At 42.5% G+C, this 25017-nt stretch overlaps 12 protein-coding genes across 12 annotated transcripts; 8 read left to right on the forward strand and 4 right to left on the reverse strand.

Annotated features, from left to right (window-relative positions):
• Positions 1–106: 106 nt before the first annotated feature.
• PXP2 (Pxp2p) lies at positions 107–940 on the forward strand (the record flags this gene model as incomplete). Its single annotated transcript, XM_003680405.1, has 1 exon — positions 107–940. The coding sequence occupies one exon, from the start codon at positions 107–109 to the stop codon at positions 938–940; it is 834 nt and encodes a 277-aa protein (XP_003680453.1).
• A 151-nt stretch (positions 941–1091) lies between these two features.
• On the reverse strand, positions 1092–3104 carry YMR1 (phosphatidylinositol-3-phosphatase YMR1; the record flags this gene model as incomplete). The annotated part of the gene is made up of 1 exon (XM_003680406.1): positions 1092–3104. One exon carries the CDS (start codon positions 3102–3104, stop codon positions 1092–1094), a length of 2013 nt encoding a protein of 670 aa, XP_003680454.1.
• A 621-nt stretch (positions 3105–3725) lies between these two features.
• Positions 3726–4202, reverse strand: MOH1 (Moh1p; the record flags this gene model as incomplete). The annotated part of the gene is made up of 1 exon (XM_003680407.1): positions 3726–4202. One exon carries the CDS (start codon positions 4200–4202, stop codon positions 3726–3728), a length of 477 nt encoding a protein of 158 aa, XP_003680455.1.
• Positions 4203–4886: 684 nt separating this feature from the next.
• SEC17 (alpha-soluble NSF attachment protein SEC17) lies at positions 4887–5827 on the reverse strand (the record flags this gene model as incomplete). The annotated part of the gene is made up of 2 exons (XM_003680408.1): positions 4887–5735; positions 5798–5827. 2 exons carry the CDS (start codon positions 5825–5827, stop codon positions 4887–4889), a joined length of 879 nt encoding a protein of 292 aa, XP_003680456.1.
• Positions 5828–6540: 713 nt separating this feature from the next.
• CPA2 (carbamoyl-phosphate synthase (glutamine-hydrolyzing) CPA2) lies at positions 6541–9882 on the forward strand (the record flags this gene model as incomplete). Its single annotated transcript, XM_003680409.1, has 1 exon — positions 6541–9882. One exon carries the CDS (start codon positions 6541–6543, stop codon positions 9880–9882), a length of 3342 nt encoding a protein of 1113 aa, XP_003680457.1.
• Positions 9883–10548: 666 nt separating this feature from the next.
• INO1 (inositol-3-phosphate synthase INO1) lies at positions 10549–12141 on the forward strand (the record flags this gene model as incomplete). The annotated part of the gene is made up of 1 exon (XM_003680410.1): positions 10549–12141. One exon carries the CDS (start codon positions 10549–10551, stop codon positions 12139–12141), a length of 1593 nt encoding a protein of 530 aa, XP_003680458.1.
• A 55-nt stretch (positions 12142–12196) lies between these two features.
• Positions 12197–13249, reverse strand: CCP1 (cytochrome-c peroxidase; the record flags this gene model as incomplete). Its single annotated transcript, XM_003680411.1, has 1 exon — positions 12197–13249. The coding sequence occupies one exon, from the start codon at positions 13247–13249 to the stop codon at positions 12197–12199; it is 1053 nt and encodes a 350-aa protein (XP_003680459.1).
• Positions 13250–13691: 442 nt separating this feature from the next.
• Positions 13692–16436, forward strand: VPS35 (retromer subunit VPS35; the record flags this gene model as incomplete). Its single annotated transcript, XM_003680412.1, has 1 exon — positions 13692–16436. The coding sequence occupies one exon, from the start codon at positions 13692–13694 to the stop codon at positions 16434–16436; it is 2745 nt and encodes a 914-aa protein (XP_003680460.1).
• Positions 16437–16689: 253 nt separating this feature from the next.
• FBP26 (fructose-2,6-bisphosphatase) lies at positions 16690–18051 on the forward strand (the record flags this gene model as incomplete). Its single annotated transcript, XM_003680413.1, has 1 exon — positions 16690–18051. The coding sequence occupies one exon, from the start codon at positions 16690–16692 to the stop codon at positions 18049–18051; it is 1362 nt and encodes a 453-aa protein (XP_003680461.1).
• Positions 18052–18257: 206 nt separating this feature from the next.
• On the forward strand, positions 18258–20327 carry SSY5 (Ssy5p; the record flags this gene model as incomplete). Its single annotated transcript, XM_003680414.1, has 1 exon — positions 18258–20327. The coding sequence occupies one exon, from the start codon at positions 18258–18260 to the stop codon at positions 20325–20327; it is 2070 nt and encodes a 689-aa protein (XP_003680462.1).
• A 387-nt stretch (positions 20328–20714) lies between these two features.
• On the forward strand, positions 20715–23177 carry FAR1 (cyclin-dependent protein serine/threonine kinase inhibiting protein FAR1; the record flags this gene model as incomplete). Its single annotated transcript, XM_003680415.1, has 1 exon — positions 20715–23177. The coding sequence occupies one exon, from the start codon at positions 20715–20717 to the stop codon at positions 23175–23177; it is 2463 nt and encodes an 820-aa protein (XP_003680463.1).
• Positions 23178–23945: 768 nt separating this feature from the next.
• Positions 23946–24671, forward strand: CIS3 (Cis3p; the record flags this gene model as incomplete). Its single annotated transcript, XM_003680416.1, has 1 exon — positions 23946–24671. One exon carries the CDS (start codon positions 23946–23948, stop codon positions 24669–24671), a length of 726 nt encoding a protein of 241 aa, XP_003680464.1.
• Between the last annotated feature and the right edge of the window lie 346 nt (positions 24672–25017).

The following is a 25017-nucleotide window of genomic DNA, read 5'->3' on the forward strand; positions in this document are numbered from 1 at the left end:
CGGTTTAACTTTTTTAACAGATTTTAATCATAGTCATTGACCTTGAAATAGTCGATTGAAGAAGGACTATCAGTCAAAGAACCTCAATATAATAAGTGAAGAATTCATGAATAGTCTTCTAAGTGCACAAAGGCTTGTCCATCTAGCCCAATTTCATCCGAAATTGAGGAACATATGGTATCTGTTAGCCGCAGTGACATTCAGTGTCTGCAATCAACCGCAAGAGATACCCAAGGTGTATCATTATGCCATGATGCTGAATAGTGATGTCGAGAAGAAGGATTTAAATCGCCTTGCAGAGAAGACAATTGATCTTTTACGCAAAGAGGCTACACAGCTGCGGTCGTCGATCGACGAAACTTATCCTAGACCTACACCATTCCAAAGGCAACTTACTGAAAGGTTTAGAGAGGCTTTTGTTAAGTCAGGACCACTTGGAGGACTGCCCAAGGCTATCAATGTTCTTACAACATTGAAAGAAGTGACACCCACTGTTTTGATACCGTCAACTAAGGAGCTAGATCCATTCCAAGCAGCCGCTGGAAACCAACCATGTTATTTAAATGTCGGGAGAGCTTGCGAAAGTGCTGAGCAAACTACGAAGAGAGGCATAGAGCATTGGAATCATGTTTATAGTAAAGTGTCGAAGAGAGTGGTCAATAACTTAAACTCTACTTATCCGGACCTATGGTACTACACTCTGGCTCACGTATATGGGCCACTTCTCTCTTACGATGAGATCCTTTCGGCACAAGAAACCAGTTTAATAATCATTGCCTCGCTTGTACCTCAGGACGTGAACCCTCAGCTTCGCGGACACCTTAAAGGTGCAGTCAACATGGGTTGCGATCAGGAAACTGTTGAGGCAGCTAGAAATCTGGCAGTAATTGTGTCCCAATGGTGTGGTGTATCCTGGAAATCAGGGGTCGTTAAGTTATGAGATAGAGACAGTTACGTAGTGGTGTTGACAGGCGCTAATGATCGTCATAATTCATTAGCTATATCATCGTGTAGTTTTCAAAACAGGAATCTATTATGGTCTTTCTAAATTCAACAACACATCACTTAAGATTAAGTTCACAAAGAGCTACTCAGCGTTTCCCAAAGAGCTCTAAACCGAACTTGGGGAACTTTATCCCTGCACTTTTGGATGTATTTCTCTCAGGCACGTCTGTCTTTAACGCGTTTAACTCCGCACCCATAGAATCACAAGAGGGTACTGCACTAGGACCATTCATCTCCTCAGGTCTTCTTCCATACAATTGCCACCACCACTCTACTTTGTGTAAATCAGGTAAAATCCAAGTGACTTCGTTTTCATCCTCCTCACCAGTTGCTTGGCATGGGACATAATCTCTTTCTATGAATTCCGATTTTCTTGACCTGAAATAATCCCAAACGCTTCTTGTTTTCTTATCGACCTCGAACTCTAAACGATCTTTCTCATTATTATAGAGAAAAGTACCATACTGGCATGAGTAAACGTGATACACTAGTCGTCTCAAAAAGCGCTCATTAAATTCAAACAATGTGGGATTTTGGGTCAATAACTGATAAATGCAGTCTAAGAACTGCTGAAAGATAGGTGAGCTAAATTTCAGGCTATTTTTATTCTTCTTCCTCTTCTTGAAATGCTCCGAAACCTTGTTCACTATATCGGAGTTTAAGACGGTGCTTGAGGTCATGTTAACTATGCTATCCATTTCTGATAGCTCATTACCATCTTTTCCAAACAACGTTGTACTTGAATTGACGTCCGCGGAAGAGTTAGAAAGTCCACTAAATCCCATTGTATTATCATGGAACACACTTTCTGAGCTCAGAAGCCCAGATCTTTCTTGAAATTTGTGCCCAAAAGACAGCCAGTCCTTTTCAACCAAGACCATAAAACCTTCCATTGTCCTAAAGTAAGGATCTAAGCATATTTGTACCAGTGAGCAAATTTGTGCTGTACGATCCCAACCATCTGAGCAATGTACTAGAAGATTAGACCTGTTAAAGATAATCGACTTTACCAGGGTATCAGTCGATGACAACAAAAGTCTTACATGTTTAATCCAACTGAAGCTTTTTCCGGCATTCAAAGAGGCTTTGTCGATTGGTAAATTAAGATCACCATCCACCAAGAAATGGTCAACCATATAACTTAGCGTATCCGACATGACGTGGATATTATCTATACCTAGAAATACCCGCGAGCAAGTCTTGTTGAAATTGTAGTTATCCATATTCTCACTTCCACCTCCAAGAGCCGCCTGGGCCATGGCATTAGCTGTGGGTCTTGCATCAACAACGATATTCTTTTGCTGTAGCAAGCCATTGTTGCCCTTTCCTGAGGTCTTGAAAATCTCAGCCACGAGCCGCTCATCTTGAATGGATCTTTGCTTGATTATACCCGGTAAAGGCTGTGCAGCTCTAGTGATTGAGCACTTTGTTTTCTTATAGTAATATGTCAGCACTGGTATACGTCCCTGTGATCGATATTTCGAAGCATGCATTAATAGAGTATCTGAAATCTCACTGGGGACAACAAGCTTACTAGGATAAGTCGGGCAAAATTTGTAATCGTTGTTTAGATTACTCAATCTCCAGCCACACTCAGACGACGTCAGATCGAGTCCCTGCCTTTTGAATTCAACCATCGTGTCATAAATTTGCCAGCTGTTAAATTGAGATTCGGCACTGCTTGGCGAATAAATAAATGCATAAGACAGGGAAATATCCTTCAGTACCGTGAGTTTCAGCAGCGAATCAAATACATCCCGGGCCTCTATTTCATTACTGAGATCAATTGAGAAAACCGTATAATCCTTTCCGATAATCTTTATATTTATAAATGACCATAGATCCTTTCCCTTGTATAAATCTTTATAATTGGCGTCCTGCGACATGAATTCCTTATGTTGGTCAATTCTTGAAATGAGGGCGCTTCCATGATTCTTGAACACAGATGCAATAGTAGAATAGGAAACCCAAAATTCTCTAGATAATGCATCTGAAGTGAAAATGAGGTGATGAGTAGTTAAATGCAAGGTTCCTCGAGTCACAGCACCTCTTCGATGAAGCAAAACATCGTCCACTTTTGCAATCTTTATGTATTCCATCCACCTATTCGACAACTATGCGGTCGAAGGTCGATATATGAGAAGCCTGGACAAACTGCTAATGCAATGCACACTGGGCACTATCCTAGAGTGACCCAAGCGTCTTTTGCAACTACTAATCCTCCGATCTTAGTGGTTGGAAAGGGTGGTATGCTCATGTAAGTTGATTGCAAGGTAAATTATCACGTGAAAGGATATGTCACATAATAAAGGATGAACATACCCAAGAAGCACTATAAGCAAACAAGTCCAGTACTGTCTAAATCAATAATACTTATTAATATCTGAATTGAGAACTTTGAATTTTTTTATATTGTTTATACTTAAATTCTTTTCATTTTGTTTGACAGATTTCTCCTGTTAGGCTTACATGACAAATAACCCAAAATATATACGTTTGCTGAAGCATCATCTTCCAATATTGTGTGTGATATCCTGAAGTGATTTATAAGAGATCAGCCCTCAAAGGCTCACTAAAAAAAATCGTACCCATCCTTATTAGTATTTTCTCATACTGGGTATCCAAATAATAATCATCTCCCTCGATGACCACCAAATCATAAAAACTCCGAAAAAAAAATAACAATCGAGGTGAGATCCAAGTAATAGGCCCGCCAGCGGTCAATCACATCTGCAAATTGTCTTCACTTCCAGAATGTATTTCCCTTCCTTATAACGTTGATCCTTCCTCTCACTCTCTAAATATTTCCAGCCTAGTAGGCTCTTACACCAGTGACAAAGAATATCGCAGACGAGATAGTCTCCGGTGATCATGGGCCTGGTCTCAACACTTCCTTCAATAACATTGACCACTCTGGTCATCAAAAAGGCGTCTCCAGTCTTTCCCCTGTAGTCCTTGGACATAATTTGAGTAGAGCTGGACAGATGTGTTCTACAACGACGACAGCCGTACGTGACAAACTTCGGAGTAGAACTATCGGAGCCATGGCGACTGTGATAACCAATATGGTACTGCGAATGACGTGGCTCTGATGCCTGATGGTACAGACTGAGACAGCTTGTGTCAGAGCTGTTCCAATTGTCACCTTCCAATTTAGCTGCCGGGCATTCAATGTAAGAAGAATAGCGCAAGCCCATAGCTGCTTATAACAGTGTTGATATCGTTCCTAGTGGTATTCACAGCAAATTGACTGGCGACCTTGAGCTTAATCGATCCCTCGAAACTCAGGTAAGCAGAGGTCACAAGCTATGTGTACCACTCACTAGAAGTACTAATATGAGATAGCTTGTCACCAAAGGAACAGCACAGCAACTCCCTGTGGTATTTGCTTTCTGGAGTGGTTTACTATTCAAATGCGACTGCTCAACGAGAGCTTTCTTCTTGTGATGTTTGGCTGTAGCGGATAAAGGGACCTGCAAAGGTATCAAAAGGTAGCTTAACTTTACTTGTAAGGTTTGAAAGAGGAGTGCTTTGATCACCGCCAAGATTGTTACTGAAGAGGTGTATGAAGGAATGTACGTTGGTCATCGATCGTGACTCTTTATATATATATCTGTACAAGTGGGATGAGGGATATGACTTTCTTAGGGACTCATCTCTACACCACGCATGAGTCAAATGACCGGTTGTCGTCGTATATAAGATAGCCGGGAATGCACAGCTTGACGTCGATAAGAAAAGTAGAAGATGATCTGCCATTAAAGTGGAAGCCCGATGTCCCTAGCTCGTCAGCCCCTCTTGTGGCGTTCACGCACTCCGACGGAGCAGTCCTCAACGAGGTTATCTCTATACATGTCAGATATATGGATGGGAGGTTACTATCACAAGAGATCGTCGTCGGCTTGAGCGATAGTCTCTTTGACCTTCAGTAGAATAGTGGTCTTCCATTTATCCAGCTTGTTGAACCTGTCAAAATTCAACACCTTTTCGCTTAGTTGCTCACCGTCACCTTCTGCGATACATGCGATTAGATCCTGAAGCAGTTGAGCTTCTCTTGACTCTGCAAAATTGCTGTCTTCACGTTTACCCTCTTGCAAGGTTCTTGAAGCAGCGACCGAGTCGGTTGCTGCCAGTTGACAAAGACCCATCTTGAAAAAATAATCCTTTAGAGACCACTGGCTCAGTCTGTTGCCGATACTGTTCTTGATAAGCTTAGCATACACGTCGCATGCTTCTAGATATTGGCCGTTCAGGGCCTTCAAGTCAGCACATCTGACGAGGCACTTGTTTGCCAATGCGAGCGCCTGATCTTGGGAGTACCACTCACCGGCGGTCTCGTAGGCATCGATAGCCTTACCATAGTCGTTGAGATCGTTTTCCAGCAGTTCGCCCATCTCAAATTTGAAATTGGCACCTCTTCTGAACTGTCCCTTGGTCGTAAAAATCTCGATAGCTTTATTTAGGGACTCGACTGCTTCAGAGGCCTGTCCACTGCTCTTGTAGGACTTGTAAGCTTCGACAAACGTGTTCCCAGCCTCATCTTCACTGCCTGCCTGGATTTGATAATCAGCAGCTTTGACAAACGCATCACCAGCATTTTTCAACTCCTTTCGCAAACGGTATACATTAGCAGCTTGAACACATAGATCAGCAGCTTCCTCAAATTTCATAGAGTCAGACCCACCAAAAAATTTCTTGATCCCAGATGAGGGAACACCCTTCTTCTCAGCCTGCACATAGGTTAGTTAGTAAGTTTGAACAAAATCGGAAAAATTTCATTTAAAAATCATACCCTCTGAATAAGCTCAACAGGATCAGACATAGCGATGTGAAATTTATAGGTTATTTGAGTTGAGAGATGAGTAATGTTCATTGGTGATACATTGCAACGTTATACCCTTGATTAGGTAGTCTTTTCAAGAAATCCAACGTACAAAGCGACTTCAATCTTACTCTTCAAGAAGCTTCAAATAGTCAGATAAGCTACTAGCAGACTAGTCCCTGGTATAATTCCACAAATATCTGGTCTCCAGTAGACCTTTGAGCGGGATAGCGATACACGCATCAAAAACCGGAGCCAACCCTAGTAGGGTACGTCAAGTTCATATCGCTGCATGAGGAGTCACTTCGCGCTGCAAATTAAGAGTGTCCATCGATTCGTTGGTAAATTCCAGTTCAACTTTGGTCACTTCCGTTGTACTAATCATAGGCACTTTTTGATCCATCATCGCCTTTTTCTTTTTTTCTTGCAAATTTTTTTTAAATTCCTCGAGCTCATCGCTTATCTTTGACATCGAGCAGTACTGTTGTACTGTTGTTCAATGAGTCATTGGTAATGCACAGTTCTACTCCTCGGTATTTTATTTCATCATCATTACAGGGCCTCTTACATATGCCTATTTCTTTCTTTTCAAGATTTTTTCTTGCATTTAGTGCACTGACTGATTTTTTATATATTCAGTGTGCACATTAGTTCAACATCTTGACCGATTGTATCACTCAGGAAGGGTTTCCAAGAAACAGTCGAGGGTAAAGATGAGCACAATTTACAGCTCTACGGAGCCAACGATCTCCACTTTCAACAGTCCACATTATAACCCGCAATTGGTTGAAGGTGTCGAATCGGTTCTTATCGTCGGTTCTGGTGGGTTAGCCATTGGACAAGCTGGTGAGTTTGACTATAGTGGTTCCCAGGCCATCAAGGCTTTGAAGGAGGCAAACAAGCAAACGATCTTGATTAACCCTAACATTGCCACTAATCAAACTTCCCATTCTTTGGCTGATAAAATCTACTATATTCCAGTGACCCCAGAATACATCACATATGTCATTGAACGTGAGAGACCAGATGCAATCTTGTTGACCTTTGGTGGTCAAACCGCTCTGAACTGTGGTGTGGCTCTAGATAGGATGGGCGTCTTGCAAAAATACAACATCAAGGTTTTGGGTACTCCAATCAGAACTTTAGAGCTGACTGAGGATAGAGAATTGTTTGCTCAGGCTCTACAAGAAATCAATATCCCAATCGCCAACTCTATTGCTTGTGAAACTTTGGATGAGGCCCTTAGCGCCGCTGACGAGGTTGGCTACCCTATCATCGTTAGATCTGCCTACGCCTTAGGTGGTTTAGGTTCCGGTTTTGCCAACAACGCAAAAGAATTGAAAGAATTAGCATCTCAATCGCTTTCCCTAGCACCACAGATCTTGGTCGAGAAGTCCCTAAAGGGCTGGAAGGAAGTTGAGTATGAAGTCGTCAGAGACAGAGTCGGCAACTGTATTACTGTCTGTAATATGGAAAATTTGGACCCACTGGGTGTTCACACCGGTGACTCCATCGTCTTTGCTCCATCTCAGACTCTATCAGATGAAGAATACCACATGTTGAGATCCGCGGCTATCAAGATCATCAGACATCTAGGTGTCATTGGTGAATGTAACGTCCAATACGCTTTGCAACCAGATGGATTGGATTACAGAGTTATTGAAGTCAATGCTCGTTTGTCTCGTTCCTCTGCCTTGGCTTCCAAGGCTACTGGTTACCCATTAGCCTACACCGCCGCTAAGATTGGTTTGGGTTACACTCTTCCAGAACTACCAAACCCAATCACCAAGACTACTGTGGCCAACTTTGAACCTTCGCTAGACTATATTGTTGCCAAGGTTCCAAAATGGGATCTGTCCAAGTTCCAATATGTTAACAGAGAAATTGGATCTGCCATGAAATCTGTCGGTGAAGTCATGGCTATCGGCAGAAACTTCGAAGAAGCTTACCAAAAGGCTTTGAGACAAGTTGACCCATCTCTACTGGGTTTCCAAGGTTCTGATGAATTTGGTGACAAATTGGATGAAGCTCTTTCTGTTGCTACCGATAGAAGAGCATTGGCCGTTGGTCAAGCCTTATTGCATGAAAACTATACGGTCGAGAGAGTCCACGAGTTAACCCATATCGATTCCTGGTTCCTACACAAATGCATGAACATTGTTAATATGTACAAAAAACTGGAAGCCGTTAACTCTTTAGAAGCATTGGACAAACAGTTGTTGCAAGATGCTAAGAAAAAGGGTTTCTCTGACAAACAAATTGCACTATCGATCAACAAGAACTCTGACGCCAATGTCCACGAGTTGGATGTCAGGAAAGTTAGAAAATCATTTGGTATCATTCCATTTGTCAAGAGAATCGACACTTTGGCAGCTGAATTCCCAGCCAACACCAACTATCTGTACACCACTTACAACGCTACCAAGAATGATGTAGAATTCACCGATAAAGGTATGCTAGTTCTCGGTTCCGGTGTCTACCGTATTGGTTCCTCTGTTGAATTCGACTGGTGTGCCGTCAACACCGCTAAGACTCTAAGAGGTGAAGGTAAGAAGACCGTTATGATCAATTACAATCCAGAAACCGTTTCTACTGATTTCGACGAAGTCGACAGACTATACTTTGAGGAACTATCTTTCGAAAGAGTCATGGACATCTATGAGCTGGAGAATTCTGAAGGTTGTGTGATCTCAGTTGGTGGTCAATTACCACAAAACATCGCACTCAAATTGCACGAAAACGGTTGTAACACCTTGGGTACCAGCCCAGTGGACATCGACAGTGCTGAAAACAGACACAAGTTCTCATCCATCTTAGACTCTATCAATGTTGGTCAGCCAGAATGGAGTGAATTGACCTCTGTCAGTGAAGCCAAGAAGTTCGCTAACAAAGTCAGCTACCCAGTGTTAATCCGTCCATCTTACGTTCTATCAGGTGCTGCCATGAACGTGATCCACAACGAAGATGAGCTAGAGGACAAATTGACTTTGGCCTCTGCAGTTTCACCAGACCACCCAGTGGTGATGTCCAAGTTCATTGAGGGAGCCGAAGAGATCGATGTCGATGCTGTTGCTTACAAAGGTGAAGTGCTAGTTCATGCAATCTCCGAGCACGTCGAAAACGCTGGTGTTCATTCTGGTGATGCTACTTTGATCCTACCACCTCAACATTTGAGTGAAAAGATCAAGAAGGAATTGAAGGAGATCGCCGACAAAGTCGCCCACGCATGGAAAATCACTGGTCCTTTCAATATGCAAATTATCAAGGATGGTGAAGATTTGAAGGTCATCGAATGTAACATCAGAGCATCTAGATCCTTCCCATTTGTCTCCAAGGTACTAGGTGTTAACTTCATCGAGATCGCCGTCAGAGCCTTCTTGGGTGGTGAAAAAGTACCTAAACCAGTGGACTTGATGAGCAAAAAATACGATTACGTGGCTACGAAATGTCCACAATTCTCATTCACAAGACTAGCCGGTGCCGATCCCTTCCTCGGCGTAGAAATGGCTTCCACTGGTGAAGTCGCTTCCTTCGGTAAAGACGAGATTGAAAGTTACTGGACCGCAATGCAAAGTACCATGAACTTCCACGTCCCATTGCCACCAAATGGTATCCTATTCGGTGGTGACCTGAACAAGCCATTCTTGGGTGAAGTTATCAGCACAATCTCCTCTCTAGGTTTCAATTTCTACGTTGCCAACGAAGCAGCCAAGCAATACCTAGAGAAATACACCAAGGACCCCGTCTCTGTAATTGAATTCCCAAAGAATGATAAGAGAGGCCTACGTGAAGTATTCCAAAAATACGACATCAAACTCGTGTTCAACTTGGCTTCTAAGAGAGCCGATCACACCTTAGATGAGGACTACGTGATGAGAAGAAATGCTATTGATTTCGCCATCCCACTATTCAACGAACCACAGACCTCTAAGCTATTCGCCAGAGCCTTGAAGGCCAACATCGCCGAAAAAATTAGAGTTCTGGACTCAAAGGACGTAGTAGTTCCAAGCGAGGTGCGTTCATGGGAGGAATTCGTTGGCTTCAAGCCAGTGTGATAAAATAAACGCCCGTAAATAATTCAAACACTGTAAATTAAAAATAATCATTAATATGGATAATCGCAATCAACATGTGAAAGAAGAATCTTAAACTGCTACGTGGTCATTACCTCTGGTTCCAAGACGTTCTATTACAATGTGATAAGCAAGTATCACCCCTCGGATCCGCAGTGATACTAGTGAATTGCCAACGCGATTGCAGTGGTATCTGCGACTGCTATTGGACCATATGAAAAACTCGTTGACTTGCTTAGCTCTGCTGGCCATATCGAGTTCTGGGGCCTGCACTGCGCGTCTTTGTGTGCAGTACCCAGTAAGACCCCACAACACCTGGCACTATTTCGCCGAACTGGGCGGTGCGGTTCATGGGCGTGTTTTCGCCGAGTTCGCCGAACTCGCGTCAGAGTGTAAAGGGAAAAGAGAAAGAGTGTGAAAGAGCCTAAAATAATACGCCCGATAGGCCTGGTTTGAAACATTGGAGTAAGCCACGTTTAGTGAGTTAGAAATGGCTCTGTCTTGTGTAATCGTAGAAAAAAAAAGATATAAAAGGGGATCCCAATTGCTTGCAAAATAGGTTATCTGGTCTAATTGTAATATTTCTTATATACAGTAAAAACTAACCAACCAATACAGTATACAGTACAATTGTAAACCAATTAACAAATGACCGTTCAGAGATATTTTTCACCAACTATCAATGTCGCTAATGACAAAACTCACTATAGCGAAACAAAATTGACTACTCAATATCGTTATGTCAATTCGGTCGTGGCTAAGAGTGAGGTTGATGGGACTCTAGAGGTGAGACCTACGGCGCAGGACTATGAGTTTCAAGTTGATTTGAAAATTCCAAAGATTGGTGTTATGCTTGTCGGGTTGGGTGGTAATAATGGTACCACTTTAGTGGCTTCTGTGCTGGCTAACAGAGATAAAATTAGGTTTCATACCAAGGATGGTGCCAAGGAGGCTAATTACTATGGATCTGTGACTCAGTCTTCGACCATCAAGCTTGGGATTGACGAGCAGGGAAATGATGTCTATGTTCCATTCAACTCAGTCTTACCCTTCGTTTCACCAAACGATTTTGTCGTTGGCGGTTGGGACATCAATGGCGCGAACCTAGGTGATGCGATGGCAAGGTCTCAGGTTTTGGAATACGATTTACAGCAGCAATTGAGAGGCGAGATGGCCAAGACGGTTCCATTGCCATCCATCTATTATCCTGATTTTATTGCAGCTAATCAGGATGAAAGAGCAGATAACTGTATTAATAGAGATGGTAAGAGCGGTAATGTGTCTACAAAGGGTAAATGGTCTCATGTGGAACAAATTAGAAAAGACATAAAGAATTTCAAGAGTGGTAATGATCTAGACAAAGTCATTGTGTTGTGGACTGCTAACACTGAGAGATATGCCGACGTTCTATCAAATGTCAATGATAATGCTGACAACTTATTAGCCGCCATCAAAAATGACCATGAAGAAATTGCTCCATCGACTATCTTTGCCGTGGCTTCCATCTTAGAGGGTGTTCCATACATCAACGGTTCACCTCAGAACACTTTTGTCCCCGGTGTTATCGATTTGGCAGAAAAGCATAACGCTTTGATCGCTGGTGATGATTTCAAGAGTGGACAAACAAAGATCAAATCTGTATTGGCCCAGTTCTTGGTTGATGCCGGTATTAAGCCGGTCTCAATCGCATCCTACAATCATCTTGGTAACAACGATGGATTTAACTTGACCTCTGAGAGACAATTCAAATCGAAGGAAATCTCCAAGAGATCTGTCGTTGACGATGTGATCGCTTCCAACAAGATTCTCTACAACGAGAAGGCCGGTAACAAGATCGATCATTGTATTGTGATCAAGTACATGAACGCTGTTGGCGATTCGAAAGTGGCTATGGATGAGTACTATTCCGAGTTGATGCTTGGTGGACATAACAGAATTTCGATCCACAACGTCTGTGAGGACTCTTTATTGGCTACACCTTTGATAATTGACCTGATCGTTATGGCAGAATTTTGCTCCAGGGTCTCTTACAAGAAATTGGGTAGTGATCAACAATCTTACGAGAGTTTTTACTCGATCTTATCCTTTTTGAGTTACTGGTTGAAGGCTCCATTGACTAGAAAGGGTTTCAAGACCATTAATGGGTTGAACAAACAACGTCAAGGTATTGAAAATTTCTTGAGACTGTTAATTGGTCTGCCTGCACTCGATGAGTTGAGATTCGAGGAAAAATTGAAATAAATATTGAATTAATTCTAATAAATAATTTGATCTGTATCTAGAAATATGCTTAAAATTATTCTTCCTGTTCATCCAAAGTCTTGAAAACCATTGGTTTACCCAATTTATCGAAATTGATACCATTTTCAAGTAGTTTGACATAGGCGTTCTTGAAATCTTCAAAAAACACATCTTGGTTGTTGGCGTATTTTTCTACCAATTCTTTAAATTTCGAATCCTGAATTAATGAGAAGTCTGTTGGTAACATCATGTAGCCCTTATCGGAGTTGTATTGTTCATTACCAGCCTCGTTCTTTTCCTTTTTCCAGTTCTCATTCAACAAGTTCTTGAAGAAATCATTGGTAAACACGTTCGTAGAAGCACCCCATGGACCTTCAAATCCCGAGTTCTTCAAGTGAGTTTTACCAAGCGAGTGAGCGCCAATCAAAGCCACAATCTCCTGGTCAGTGAAGCCAAATCTACCAAAATACTTTCTAACGTAATCCGAGCCTTGAGTAGCATCTGGGAGTCTACCGTTTTCAGGAGTTTCCTTCTCATCTGCATCGACTCTACCGGGCCTCCATGGGATCTTTGGGCCTTGCATCTCCTGAATAGCAGTCACACCACCTAAAGTGTACAAATCACCGTGAGAGATCCAAGGAAATTCCTTAGCGATTGGCTCTAGGAATTTGGCAGCATTTTGCAAACCCATGTTGGATGGATCATCAGCTTCCTTTTTGAAACGATAAGTACCACCAAAGGATCCACCGGAATTGTCGTTCTTGTCGTAAGTCCCGGAAACGTGCCACGATAGACGCAGTAAGATTGGTCCATAACCAATATAGTTATCATATTCATCTTCTTCTCTCAGTTTTGCAGCAATGGCATTGTAAACCTTTTGGAAATCCTCAATGGTTCTGCCCTTCTCGCATTGAGCAGCATGCAATGCTGGTGCAGCACCTAGAAGAGCACCTTTACCAAAATTGGTCTTATTATTATTTCTGAAATTTTTGTAGTTATTCCCATGGTTGTTCAGTGCTACTGTAGAAGCCAAGCTGGCAGCAGCAACTGCCCCACCTAATAGATAGAGAGATCTTTTACTTACAGTACTTGTAAAAATGGTAGCCATGTTTGTTGATTTTTAGTATTTTGATAGTTACAAGATTTTACGAATAGACTGGTCGCTTTATATCGTCATGCAGGAGAGCCAAGGATTGCCTACGAAGGGGCAGTAGCTGACGAAGAATTGAGCCATTAGTCAAGCCGAGGACCAGGGCCGTTACAATTTGACTGCATGTTGACAATTTGACGCATGGATATATCGAATTTAATGCAAAAATGACGAGCGTGGATCTCGAAGCTTCGTTTAGATTACTAAATCAATCAACTTTATCAGCATTGAAAGCCTTCGAGCCTTTCGCTTCATAAGAAGCGACAATTGGGCAGAGTCATTTTGAACGTAGCGATTCAGTAAGTAATCCCTATACGGTGTAATAAGCCATTATCATCAACTTGAGCTTCGAAAGATGGTACAGAACATCTCAATCTGGTCAATTAGCTAGATCTTGACCATGTCATATGCGGAAACTTTGGAACAGGCACTGTTGACTGTCAAGCAGCAGGCTATGCAGATGCAACGCTGTTTGCAACAGCGTAAGCTGATGGACGCGTTGAAACATACTTCCATTATGCTTACAGAGCTTAGAAATCCGGAACTATCACCGAAACAATACTATGAGCTTTATATTATGATATTCGATTCGTTGTCCGTACTTTCTACTTATTTGGCGGAAAATCATCCAAAACATCACCATTTGGCAGATTTATACGAATTGGTTCAGTACGCTGGTAACGTTGTTCCACGACTTTATCTGATGATCACCGTTGGAACAAGTTATCTGAAATGTCCAGACTCTCCAAGGGATGAAATTTTAAAGGATATGATAGAAATGTGTCGAGGTGTGCAAAACCCAATAAGAGGTCTGTTCTTGAGATATTACCTTTCACAAAGGACAAAACAGCTTTTACCAGAGGATGCTACTGAGTTTAATGCCAATTTTATCATCACAAATTTCATCGAGATGAATAAACTGTGGGTCAGATTGCAACATCAAGGCCCATTGAGGGAAAGGGAGCAGAGGACTAAGGAGAGGAAAGAGCTGCAGATTCTTATTGGGTCGCAATTAGTGAGGCTTTCACAGATAGTTGACGATAATCTGTCAATGTACAAGGACCAAATTCTTCCCGTGGTTTTGGAACAAGCCATTCAATGCAGAGATATTGTGTCCCAGGAATATCTGCTGGATGCTATCTGCCAGGTTTTTCCAGATGAGTTTCATCTGGCAACTTTGGATATTCTTCTTGACGCGACTACGCACTTGAACCCTGACGTCTCAATAAACAAGATCGTTCTCACGTTAATCGATCGTCTCAACGGATACAAGGATAGGCAAGAGCAAGAGCAAGGGCAAGAGCAAGAGGAAAATACTACTAGTAAGGAAGTGAAAGCGGCCGATATAAATTTATTTCAGATTTTTTGGAATTATCTCTCTACCCTGAATGAAGAAAGACCAGACTTGTCCCTGCAACAATTTATACCACTCATTGAAAGTGTACTGAACTTGTCATTACGTTGGTATCCGGAAAATCTGCAGAATTTGAACGCTCTATACAAGATAACCACACAAAAATGTCAGGATTTTGGTTCAGATATCCCCCCAAACTGTGAGTACTTGTTCCAGAATTTGCTAACTTTGCAAAACAGTGAAAGCTCTACTCTGAGACCTAGTTCTAATTTCTTTTACAAACTAATTTCACAATGTGAATCGTTCGGGGGACTGCTAGCATTACAGAGTCTACCATTACAAAAGAGCGCTTTGAACAGCATTCTGGATGTTTTATTACATAACGAGGTTGACTTCGACGATGAGAACGAGGCGAGTTCCAACGAAGGGTTCTTGATCGATTCAAAGGAGAATTTGTGCAGTCTCCTAAGCATATTCGAACCATTGACCAAGTTAGGACCTCCAATGCCCTCTCTGGATAGGAAGGGAAGCAAGAACGTTAAAGGAACTGGCGACCATTTCCCCGCAGATGAAGATGATAATGATGACGAAGGTTCATGGATACTTGATCCCATTCAAGAGAAACTGGCAAAATTAAACCATGTGGTGTTCCAATCCGTGGTCAAATCTTCTGACCCCATAAAAGATATCGAATTTGAAATGGAAGTCTTACTCACATTGAGGAACTGGTGCTATAAAGGCGGTAAGAATATCAAATATACCTATCCTGCGATAATAACTAATTTTTGGAAAGTTATTAGAAGATGTCACTTATTAGCAACCAGATGTGATTCAGAAAACACTAAGCGACATACCGAGCTGATAAAACAAAATTTCAAATACGTATCACGCTCTACTAATGACCTTTTCAACATGTGTGGGAACTCGTTCAGTGACGCATTGTACAAGCTAAACATTCAGAGTGCATCTTTGGCAGATCAATTATCGCTGGGCGAGATCGCGTATGATTTCTTCTCGCAAGCATTTACCTTATTCGAAGAATCATTGAGCGATTCAAGAACGCAATTCCAAGCATTAGTATACATGGCACAGTCTTTGCAAAAAACAAGGTCATTACGTGAAGAGAATTACTACGACTCCCTAATTGTTAGGTGTACTTTACATGGCTCGAAACTATTGAAGAAGCAAGATCAATGCCGAGCCGTTTACCTATGTTCACACCTATGGTGGACAACGGAAATTGCACTTATAGGGGAAGAAGAAGGTGTAACGACAGATTTCTATCGAGAAGGGAAGCGTGTTTTAGAGTGCCTACAAAGATCTTTAAGAGTCGCAGACTCCACAATGGATAATATTCAAAGTAGTGAATTGATGATTGAGATACTCAACCGCTGCTTATACTACTTCATCCATGGCGATGAGCACGATACTCACGTAAGTGTGAGGTATATCAACGGTCTCATCGAGCTCATAAAGACAAACTTGAAGTCACTAAAGATGGAGGAAACAACAACTGCTAAGACACAACTAGCAGAGCAAAGACTTTCCGAACTTCATATTGATGACGCACAAAATACGGCTAAGGTGAGCAACAGGTTTGTGATCGGGTCGGACGGTTCTTACATCGATGTGCCAACTGTGAATGGAGGCCGCGCATTGGTGTCAACGAAGCTCAACTCAATGTACATCAACGAAATGATACAGATCCCCATACAGCATTTCAACCGGACCTGCGATTACATCTTGAATCAACGGGATGTCGATGACCGGTTCAAAGTCATAGTAATTTGAACTTACTTTAGCTTCATGTTAAGCTTCGTTCATGGTCATTGTATACGCATAAATTCTTATTGTAACTTTTCTCTATAAAAAATGAATGACAGTAGGACCCCTTTCTTCTGTGATGCCGCTGACGGTACTTCAATCGATTCAATCAATACCTGCTGTTCTTCAATGGACTAAACTTCTAAATCTGGGTTTTAGAGAGAATTTGGCTAGGTTTTACTAGGAAAGTGTACAAGATAAGATCGAGGCTGGATATTGTATGGAAACAAAAATGGGATTTTATACTGTGTCGAACGTAGAGAATATGCGTATATGTGTGGTTATGGTAGGATTACCAGCCAGAGGTAAGTCATTCATATCACAAAAGATTGTGCGTTATCTTTCATGGCTTTCGATCAGGGCAAAATGCTTCAATGTGGGAAGTTATAGGCGCAAAGCTGGTGCAGCCCATCCCAGTGCTGATTTCTTCGATTCCTCCAATAAAGAAGCCCTCAAAGTTAGACAGAAGGCCGTCACACATGCAATCGAAGATATGATGAAATGGTACGAGGAAGAAAACGGAGTTGTTGCCATCCTCGATGCGACGAATAGCACCAGAGAGAGGAGAGAATGGGTTTTAAGGCTGTGCAGGGAGAATGCAATTGAACCTATGTTTTTAGAGAGTTGGTGTGACGATCAGGACATGATTCTTCGCAACATTAGTGACGTTAAGACTTCCTCACCGGATTACGAGGGTATGGACCCCGAGGCTGCTACTCAGGATTTTTTAAGAAGGATTAGTAACTATGAAAAGGTTTATGAACCTTTGGATCGTGATAACGACAAGGACTTGACCTTTGTTAAGCTTATCAACGTCGCACAGGAAGTCATTGTAAATCGCATTCAGTCCTACCTTGAAAGTAGGGTTGTATTCTATGTTATGAATCTGCATATCAGACCACGCTGCATATGGCTCTCTAGACATGGAGAGTCTGTCTATAATGTTGAGAAGAAGATTGGTGGTGATTCTTCGCTATCGGCAAGAGGTTTTCAATACGCCTCTAAACTACCCGAAATTGTGAGGGAAAGCGCTGGAGATGTCAATCTCACGGTCTGGACATCTACATTGTGTAGAACTCAACAGACTGCAGAATCCTTACCATACAAGCAATTGCAATGGAAGGCACTGGACGAACTGGATGCTGGTGTCTGTGACGGGATGACTTACGAAGAAATTGAAGTGAAGTATCCAGATGATTTTAAGGCTCGGGATGACGACAAGTACGAATACAGATACCCTGGAGGCGAGTCCTATAGGGATGTCGTGATTAGGCTAGAACCAATCATTATGGAGTTGGAACGACAGGAGAATATTTTGATAGTGACACATCAAGCTGTCCTAAGATGCATATATGCCTATTTCATGAACGTTCCACAAGAAGAGTCTCCATGGATGTCTATTCCGCTGCACACTCTCATAAAATTGGAACCAAGAGCGTACGGTACAGAAGTAACCAGGATAAAGGCCGACATTCCTGCTGTGAGTACTTACAAGGAGAAGGGCACCAGCAAGCTCGGAGAATCAAGTGCGTATGCCACCAAGTACCGTAACCTTCTAAATGAGCCCTCCAAATCTGCATAATATTTTCAACGTTTATAATCTTCGTCATACATATTCACTGCCTGTATCCTTCTTGACTGGCCGAGCTTTTGGAAGTTCGCCAAAAAAATGAAGTAGCATTAAAATCTAACGGCTTTCCACCAAATAAGAGCACAAGGATGTCTCCAGCCAAGTAAGAGCATTTAATCAACGCATTCCGTATCATCGCACTACCGAGGTAAATAGAAATGGTCAGAAGGATCTTTGGCTTAAACAAGAAGTTACTCAAAAAAACTGGTGAAGATAAATCAGAGTCAAATGTAGATCAGAAAACTGGAAGCCCTAAATCTGTGACGGAACCTGATGCTAGCCCGAATGAGAATGATCCCCAGAGGCCTGCATCTGCGTATGATGCCTCATCATCAAGGGCGACGTCCTCTTTTGGTACGTCGTCCATCTTCTCCAGAAGTAGATATACTAGTGGCACTGGATCTTCATCTGCCGCCAGTGATTTCACATATGGTAAGAAAAAGCATAGCAACCTTTCAGGTGCTCCATTCGAAGACGTGGGAAAGCCGCTAAGGATTGTAGACCATGAGAAGTTTAGTTTATTGAATCCAGTTCTTGAAGAAGATGCTCCAAACGAGTCAACCATACCAAAAGACGGTGAAAGTGCGCAGGCCCCAACAGCAACTAATACCTTGTCAAGGACTAGAATATCACGATCTTTGGATCAGGTAGAGAACGAACTAAATATTCTGGAAGATAGGCTTGTCGGACTGATGGATGATATCAACCAGAATGTTACTAGTATATCAAAGGCAGTGATGCAAGCTATTGAATTCTTCAAACAATTTTTACCAAGTTCAAGCGTCAAGGGCTCCTCGAGAGTTACTTTCGAGAGATATGCGTCACTTAGAAACATAAGCAAAATTTTCTTACACTTTATGGATAACCTGCTTATATCAGAAGCCTTTGGTAACTCACGCTCCATATTAATGAGGAGATATCTGCACTTTTTGAAGCGGCTAAACATAAACGTGCTGGAAGATTCAGAGTCCGAGTCACAAACACTTCCGTGTTTGTCAAACTTTTGCCTTGATGCTGATTGCAATCTCCCAAACCGAACAAGTATCAACAGAATTATTGATGAAATAGTCAGTTCGGATTCCTCTTTGATTTCCGACTGTGATGGTGCCTTCATAGCTCCTGTTTTAAGAGGCTTAAGCCGAAAGTCTTCTCTATTAACGGTCATGTTTGGCGTGCCTAGCCCTCAACAGGAACACTATGACATAGTGAAGGCTTTGTACTCTATGTTTCCTGACGTTCACTTCTTCTGTATCAAAGATTCTATCAAGCCTTGTGCGGAAGTATTGGGACCAAGACCAATGGCAGCCAATACGCTCCCGACTCCTTCTGCCGGATCTTTCCAATTCACTCCGCCATACAGACTTGCTCCAGATGCACTTAGTCCGCCAATGTCAATGTCTTTATCTTCGGATCTCAGCTCTAAAATGACTGGCACTTTAGGAGGATATCTGTTCCCACAGATAGAAAAAGGCTCAAAACTATCTCATTTCTCAGGTGCCTCTTTTGCCATTACTTGTTCGCATGTCGTCCTGTCAGAATCACAGGATTATCCATTTGTATCTATACCTTCGAAAGTGTTGCAAACGACATATAAGAATACGCTAGTAGAAGAATCACATAGGTATGCAAAGGACTCACCAGAAGAGAAAGCTTTTATGGATGAAAGTCTTAGGATTGAAGAAAACATGAAGTGGCAAGATGAGAATAAATTTGGTCAAGTCGTTTGGGGAGAAAGGTCGATAGTCAATCAAAAGCTCTCAGACTTCGCAATCATTAAAGTAGGATCGCAATACAAATGCGAGAACTGCTTGGGAGTTGGTCTGACCGGTGTGCCGGATCCCACCCTTCGTTTCCAGAACATGTATGTCAAGGAGAAAGTTCTCAACTTGAAGCATGGTATGCGAGTATTCAAGATCGGTGCAGCCACAAATTACACTTCAGGAACTGTGAGTACGGCAAGACTTGTCTATTGGGCCGACGGGAAGCTACAGAGTAGCGAATTCGTTGTGTCATCTCCATTGCCATTATTCGCTAGCGCAGGAGACTCAGGTTCATGGATTCTGACGAAACTTGAGAATAAAGTCGGACTTGGTGTAGTGGGTATGTTGCACTCGTATGACGGAGAACACAGGCAGTTTGGACTATTCACTCCTATAGGAGATATCCTGGAACGCCTGCAAAGTGTCACAGGTGTGATGTGGGACATAGATTGTCCGCTCGATGACTAGGCGAACAGTCGTAAATTACAAAAACCAGCCTCATCATCGGTCTTCTTGACTACCAACCTTCATGACCGTCAGACAAAGCCTCAAGTTCAAATATTAAGAAGTTTTATGTCCTTGTTTCATTAAGGGTCCATCTGAGTTTCCTAGTAGCATCGCGCAGATGTCGCGCCTTACTGCAGATCTGACCTCAAAAGAGAAATGGAAAGAGGCACGATTGCAGTTGATGAAAAAAATCAAGTTCTCCTCAAGACAGTTTCGAGTCTCATTTAGAGTGCTTTAGACCTGGGGAACTCGGCATTGCAAGCTTGCAAGGTATATAGTCCAATCGCCCAAAATTTAATCGAAGATTTGCAACCGTTCATAGCCCGTAAATCTCTAACATCTGGAAACATGTCATTGAAGACACCACACCGCCAACATTTTGAGAAGAAGGTTCATACGCCACCCAGTGTAGAACGTGATCCGGGGAAACCAAAGTTTCTCAAGACTGTGCCGGGGAGAGCGTTTCGAAGATCCTCAAACTCCGACAATGAACCATTTGAGACTACAGGACTCTTCGTTCCTGCACCAGGCCTTTCAAATCGAGGTGCCGCACCACAACCACTGAACATTCCACAGCTTCTTTCACCTCCACCGAGTGTCAAGAAGAAATCTCTCGGCTCTCCAGCACTTCGTGCAGTCTTTCAACACCACTTTACCTGTCCCCCTGGTGGCCAACTTGAGTCGCCCATTCATCTGACTCCATCTGTCAAGATCCAAAGCTTGGAGCGACCATTGGAGTCCTTTGATATCGTTTCTGCTTTCAAGTCGGGTACGAAATCAGAACCCAGGACTGAGGTTAGTCCATGTGATGATACTATTATCTGGACTGATAGTGTTGATGATCCTTATTTGGAGGAGGATTCGCCGACCTACTTAAGAAGCATCTCTCAGAATATCTCAAAGGTGAACGCAAAGGCGGGCCACAGACGATTCATTGGAACACAATGTGCTATGTGTGATGAGAAGATTTGTAACGTACTTTCAGGCGAGAAGATCGTGGAACTGACGTGCTCTCACGCCAGCCATTATCAATGTTACCTTGCGACGTTGGAATATCTATATTTGCAGAAGAAATATCCTCAGTGTAGCGTCTGTGGCAAGACTGTGAAGCCGAGCGATGAGGGAACATTGGAAAAGATGATGTCCCGTCTATTGTCAAGAAAAAGTTACGAAGAAGACCCTGATCTGACTATTGGACCTCAGTGGTTGGATCTCAAGTTGCCTCACACCGCAGATCGGAGTTCGCTGTTTACTCCTGGTGAGCAAGTCATTCAAACTGCCGACATATCATCAAATGGGTTCAGGACGCCCTACCAATCATTAGGCTCAGCCACCTTCCGTGACTACAATGACGTTAAAGGACCGCTGGTTCAGAAAAATACATGGCTTGGTGAAACTCTATTGGAGATTGGCAGAAGAGAACAGAAGGCCAGTGGAAACGAAAATCAGATAGCGTTGGAGCCAGAAGTCCATGTGCGTCCTAGTGGGGACAGCACTTCCTTTGATATTTCAGTGAGGATACCGCTAGATGAGGATGAAGCTGGTCATCAGCAGAATGAGGAGGATGCTTTCGAAGAGGAGCGTCAATTTTTGAGACAGCAGGTCGAAGACTTAGTTAAAGAAGAGGTGGACACCGACGACGAATTAGGAACACTTGTTATGTTTGATAGTGTAGCATACTCTACCGATGGTGAAGAATGGAATGAGAACATCATGATATATTTGTTCGATCAATACCTTTTGTTATTCGACCGCGATGAGATGAGCACAAGAGGTAAAATTCCCATGAAGCAGGTTTGTCAAGTTCTGAAATTGAACGATAGTACCCTTCTTATTGATCTAAAGAGCCGTGCTTTACCAGAAGTTTACATCTGCTTCCCCTCTGATGATGCGAGAAATTCTCTGCTTCAGAAATGGAAGTTTTACCTTGGTCAAAGCAAGGAATTTCCTCGTTTGGAAGGTATCACAAGTACTTCCTGGGACATTTTGCCTGAAGAACTCACGCTCGAATTAAAGCATCTGTGGATCAAAGCGAACAAAAATGCAGATAATCCGGAAGATATTGTTTTGAAGCCATGGCAGACTTTGCAAGAAGATATTCCACTGCAGCTGATAATCTGTTTGAATCTCTCTCATGATGCGAACCTGCAGAAAAATGATTATGAATGGTCAATAACAAAAGGACTAAAGGCTCTGTTGGGTTGCTTAAATGAAAAAGATCTTCTGGGTTTGGTAGCAGTTGGTAAGGATGGGAGAGGAAACGTTGGTAATTATGGTACATTTATCGGTACCATTAACAAACTTTGGCCCCATTGGGTAGAGACTTTCGATAGTTTGGAAGCTATCGAGCACAAAATATTTGGCACACCGGCGAATGAATTGGACAAGATGCTAGAAACCTGCCTTCGTTTGGTTAGCACTGCCGACTCCATGCTAGAGGAAGGCTCGAGTTCCCATTTCCTGAAGCAGGTCATTCTCTTGAGAGAAGGTGAGCCGCCAAAGATCGAGCATAAATATGGTAGACTCATATCAGACGTCCACAATTTTGACCTAATGCAAATGGCTCCATTCAATCAAAATGGTGAGGTAGAGCAATTGAAGAATGCTATATCGCTTTTGCATCGGAAGTCCATAAAAGACTTGACGGTTAGACTGGCAGGTCAAGAGCTTTTTTTTGGGAACATGGCTCCTGGAGAAGAAAAGACCATTAGTTGCAAATTCACAGATCCACTTCGCTTTTGCGATGTAGAATGGTTCAATATGAGAAATCAGCGCACAGAAAGGATTAATAGACCGATTGAGATTGATTGAATCCGCTTATGTAGAATGATGCACCATATAATCCTAACATTTCGCCTATGTCTTGTTAACGGAATTATTATTGTTAACGCAAGAATTATTCACTCTGATGTTTGTCAACATTGGCTTCCCGAGTGAAGTAAACAGCATAAACCGCATCAAGAATGGCCGTTGTAACACACGTCGCGAGTTTTTCACGGGCCACTGGTAAGAAAGTTGATGTTGCCAAGGCCACGTCGTGCAGCGACAGCTCCGCCCTCGCGGATCAAGTTCGCCTGTGCACCGGCCCCAATTCGCTCACCTCCGCCGATCGAGGCCTTCAATTATAGCCTCGTTTCCCGCATCTGGCCTCTATGTGAATCCGCAAACAAATTCCATCGCCCACTTTGATCGCGATTTTCCAGAGATTCTCGCGGATTCGTCTGTGGCCCGTCTATTTACGGCGATCGCGCGAAAAGGACTAGAATAACCTCTGGGCAAAGAAACAAAATAATTGACCCAGGCTTAAACGCCAACGGTAAACACAGTCATTGGCGAAGAATGATCCACTAAAACAGAATGGTCAACAAACATATTTTTTGTACGTCGGACAACGAATTTTCGAGTGAATTGTAGCACGAAGTATAAATATCTGTTGGGTTCGTTTTTCACTTAGTTGCTATTCGTAGATTTCTTTCTTTGTAAATTCGAAAGGACTTTGTGACTGCTCTATAGGATTAGAAACTTCTGCTCATTCGCTTATCAGATTTCTATACTTCCAAACAACCAAATCAATATAAAATGCAATTCCAAAAGATCGCATTGTTATCTGCTGCCGCTTTGGCCTCCACTGTTTCCGCTGATGGTTACACCCCAGGCGAGGAATGGACCACCTTAACTCCTACCGCCACTTACAGCTGTGGTGCTACCGAATACCCATCCTCTTTTGGTATCGCTATTCAAACTGTTGGCTCTTCCAGTTCCATTGCTAAGAGAGATGCAGTTTCTCAAATCGGGGACGGTCAAGTGCAAGCCACCTCTACTTCTGCTCCAAGCACTACTGCCACTGAGTCTGCCACTGAAACTGCCGTCTCCCAAATCAATGATGGTCAACTTCAACAGACCACCGCATCTGGTGAAACTGGTTCCACCACTGTGTTGTCTCCAAGCTCTACCACTGTTTCTAACTCTGTCTGCCCAACTGAATCAATCACTCTAGGTGCCACTTCCTGTAAGAACACTGGTACTTTGACCATCCAATTGAAAGACGGTGTCTTGACCGATGGTAAAGGTAGAATCGGTGCTATCGTATCAAACAGACAATTCCAATTTGACGGTCCACCTCCACAAGCCGGCTCCATCTATGCCGCTGGTTGGTCTATCACTTCGGATGGTAACTTAGCCCTAGGTGATAGCGACATCTTTTACCAGTGTCTATCCGGTAACTTCTACAACTTGTACGACCAGTCCATAGGTGAACAATGCCACCCAATCCATCTAGAATTGGTCAACTTGGTCGATTGTTAAATGGTAAAGTGGTTATAAAATTGCATGGTGGCGAATTAAGCGCCCATCGTCGGGTCACGTGAAAATAAGGCTTTGATTTACAAATAGTTATATGGGTTATATTTTGAATTCAAGCTTTCAATTCAAACGTTTTTAGAAGTAAACTTTTCTATTTGTTTAATAATGCACGATAGAAATATGTATTTTTCTTGAATTTGTAAGAGAATTAGTTTTCAGAAAGAAATATATATGAACAAGGCATCCCTGGATGTCTTGTTAAGAACGAAGATCAATGTACTTTGTACCGGTCATGATGAATGGGAAAATGGAAAACATCAAATTATGCTAAGGAACGGATGCGATTGGT

Source organism: Torulaspora delbrueckii, chromosome 3 (assembly GCF_000243375.1).
Source record: "Torulaspora delbrueckii CBS 1146 chromosome 3, complete genome".
NCBI lineage: Eukaryota > Fungi > Ascomycota > Saccharomycetes > Saccharomycetales > Saccharomycetaceae > Torulaspora > Torulaspora delbrueckii.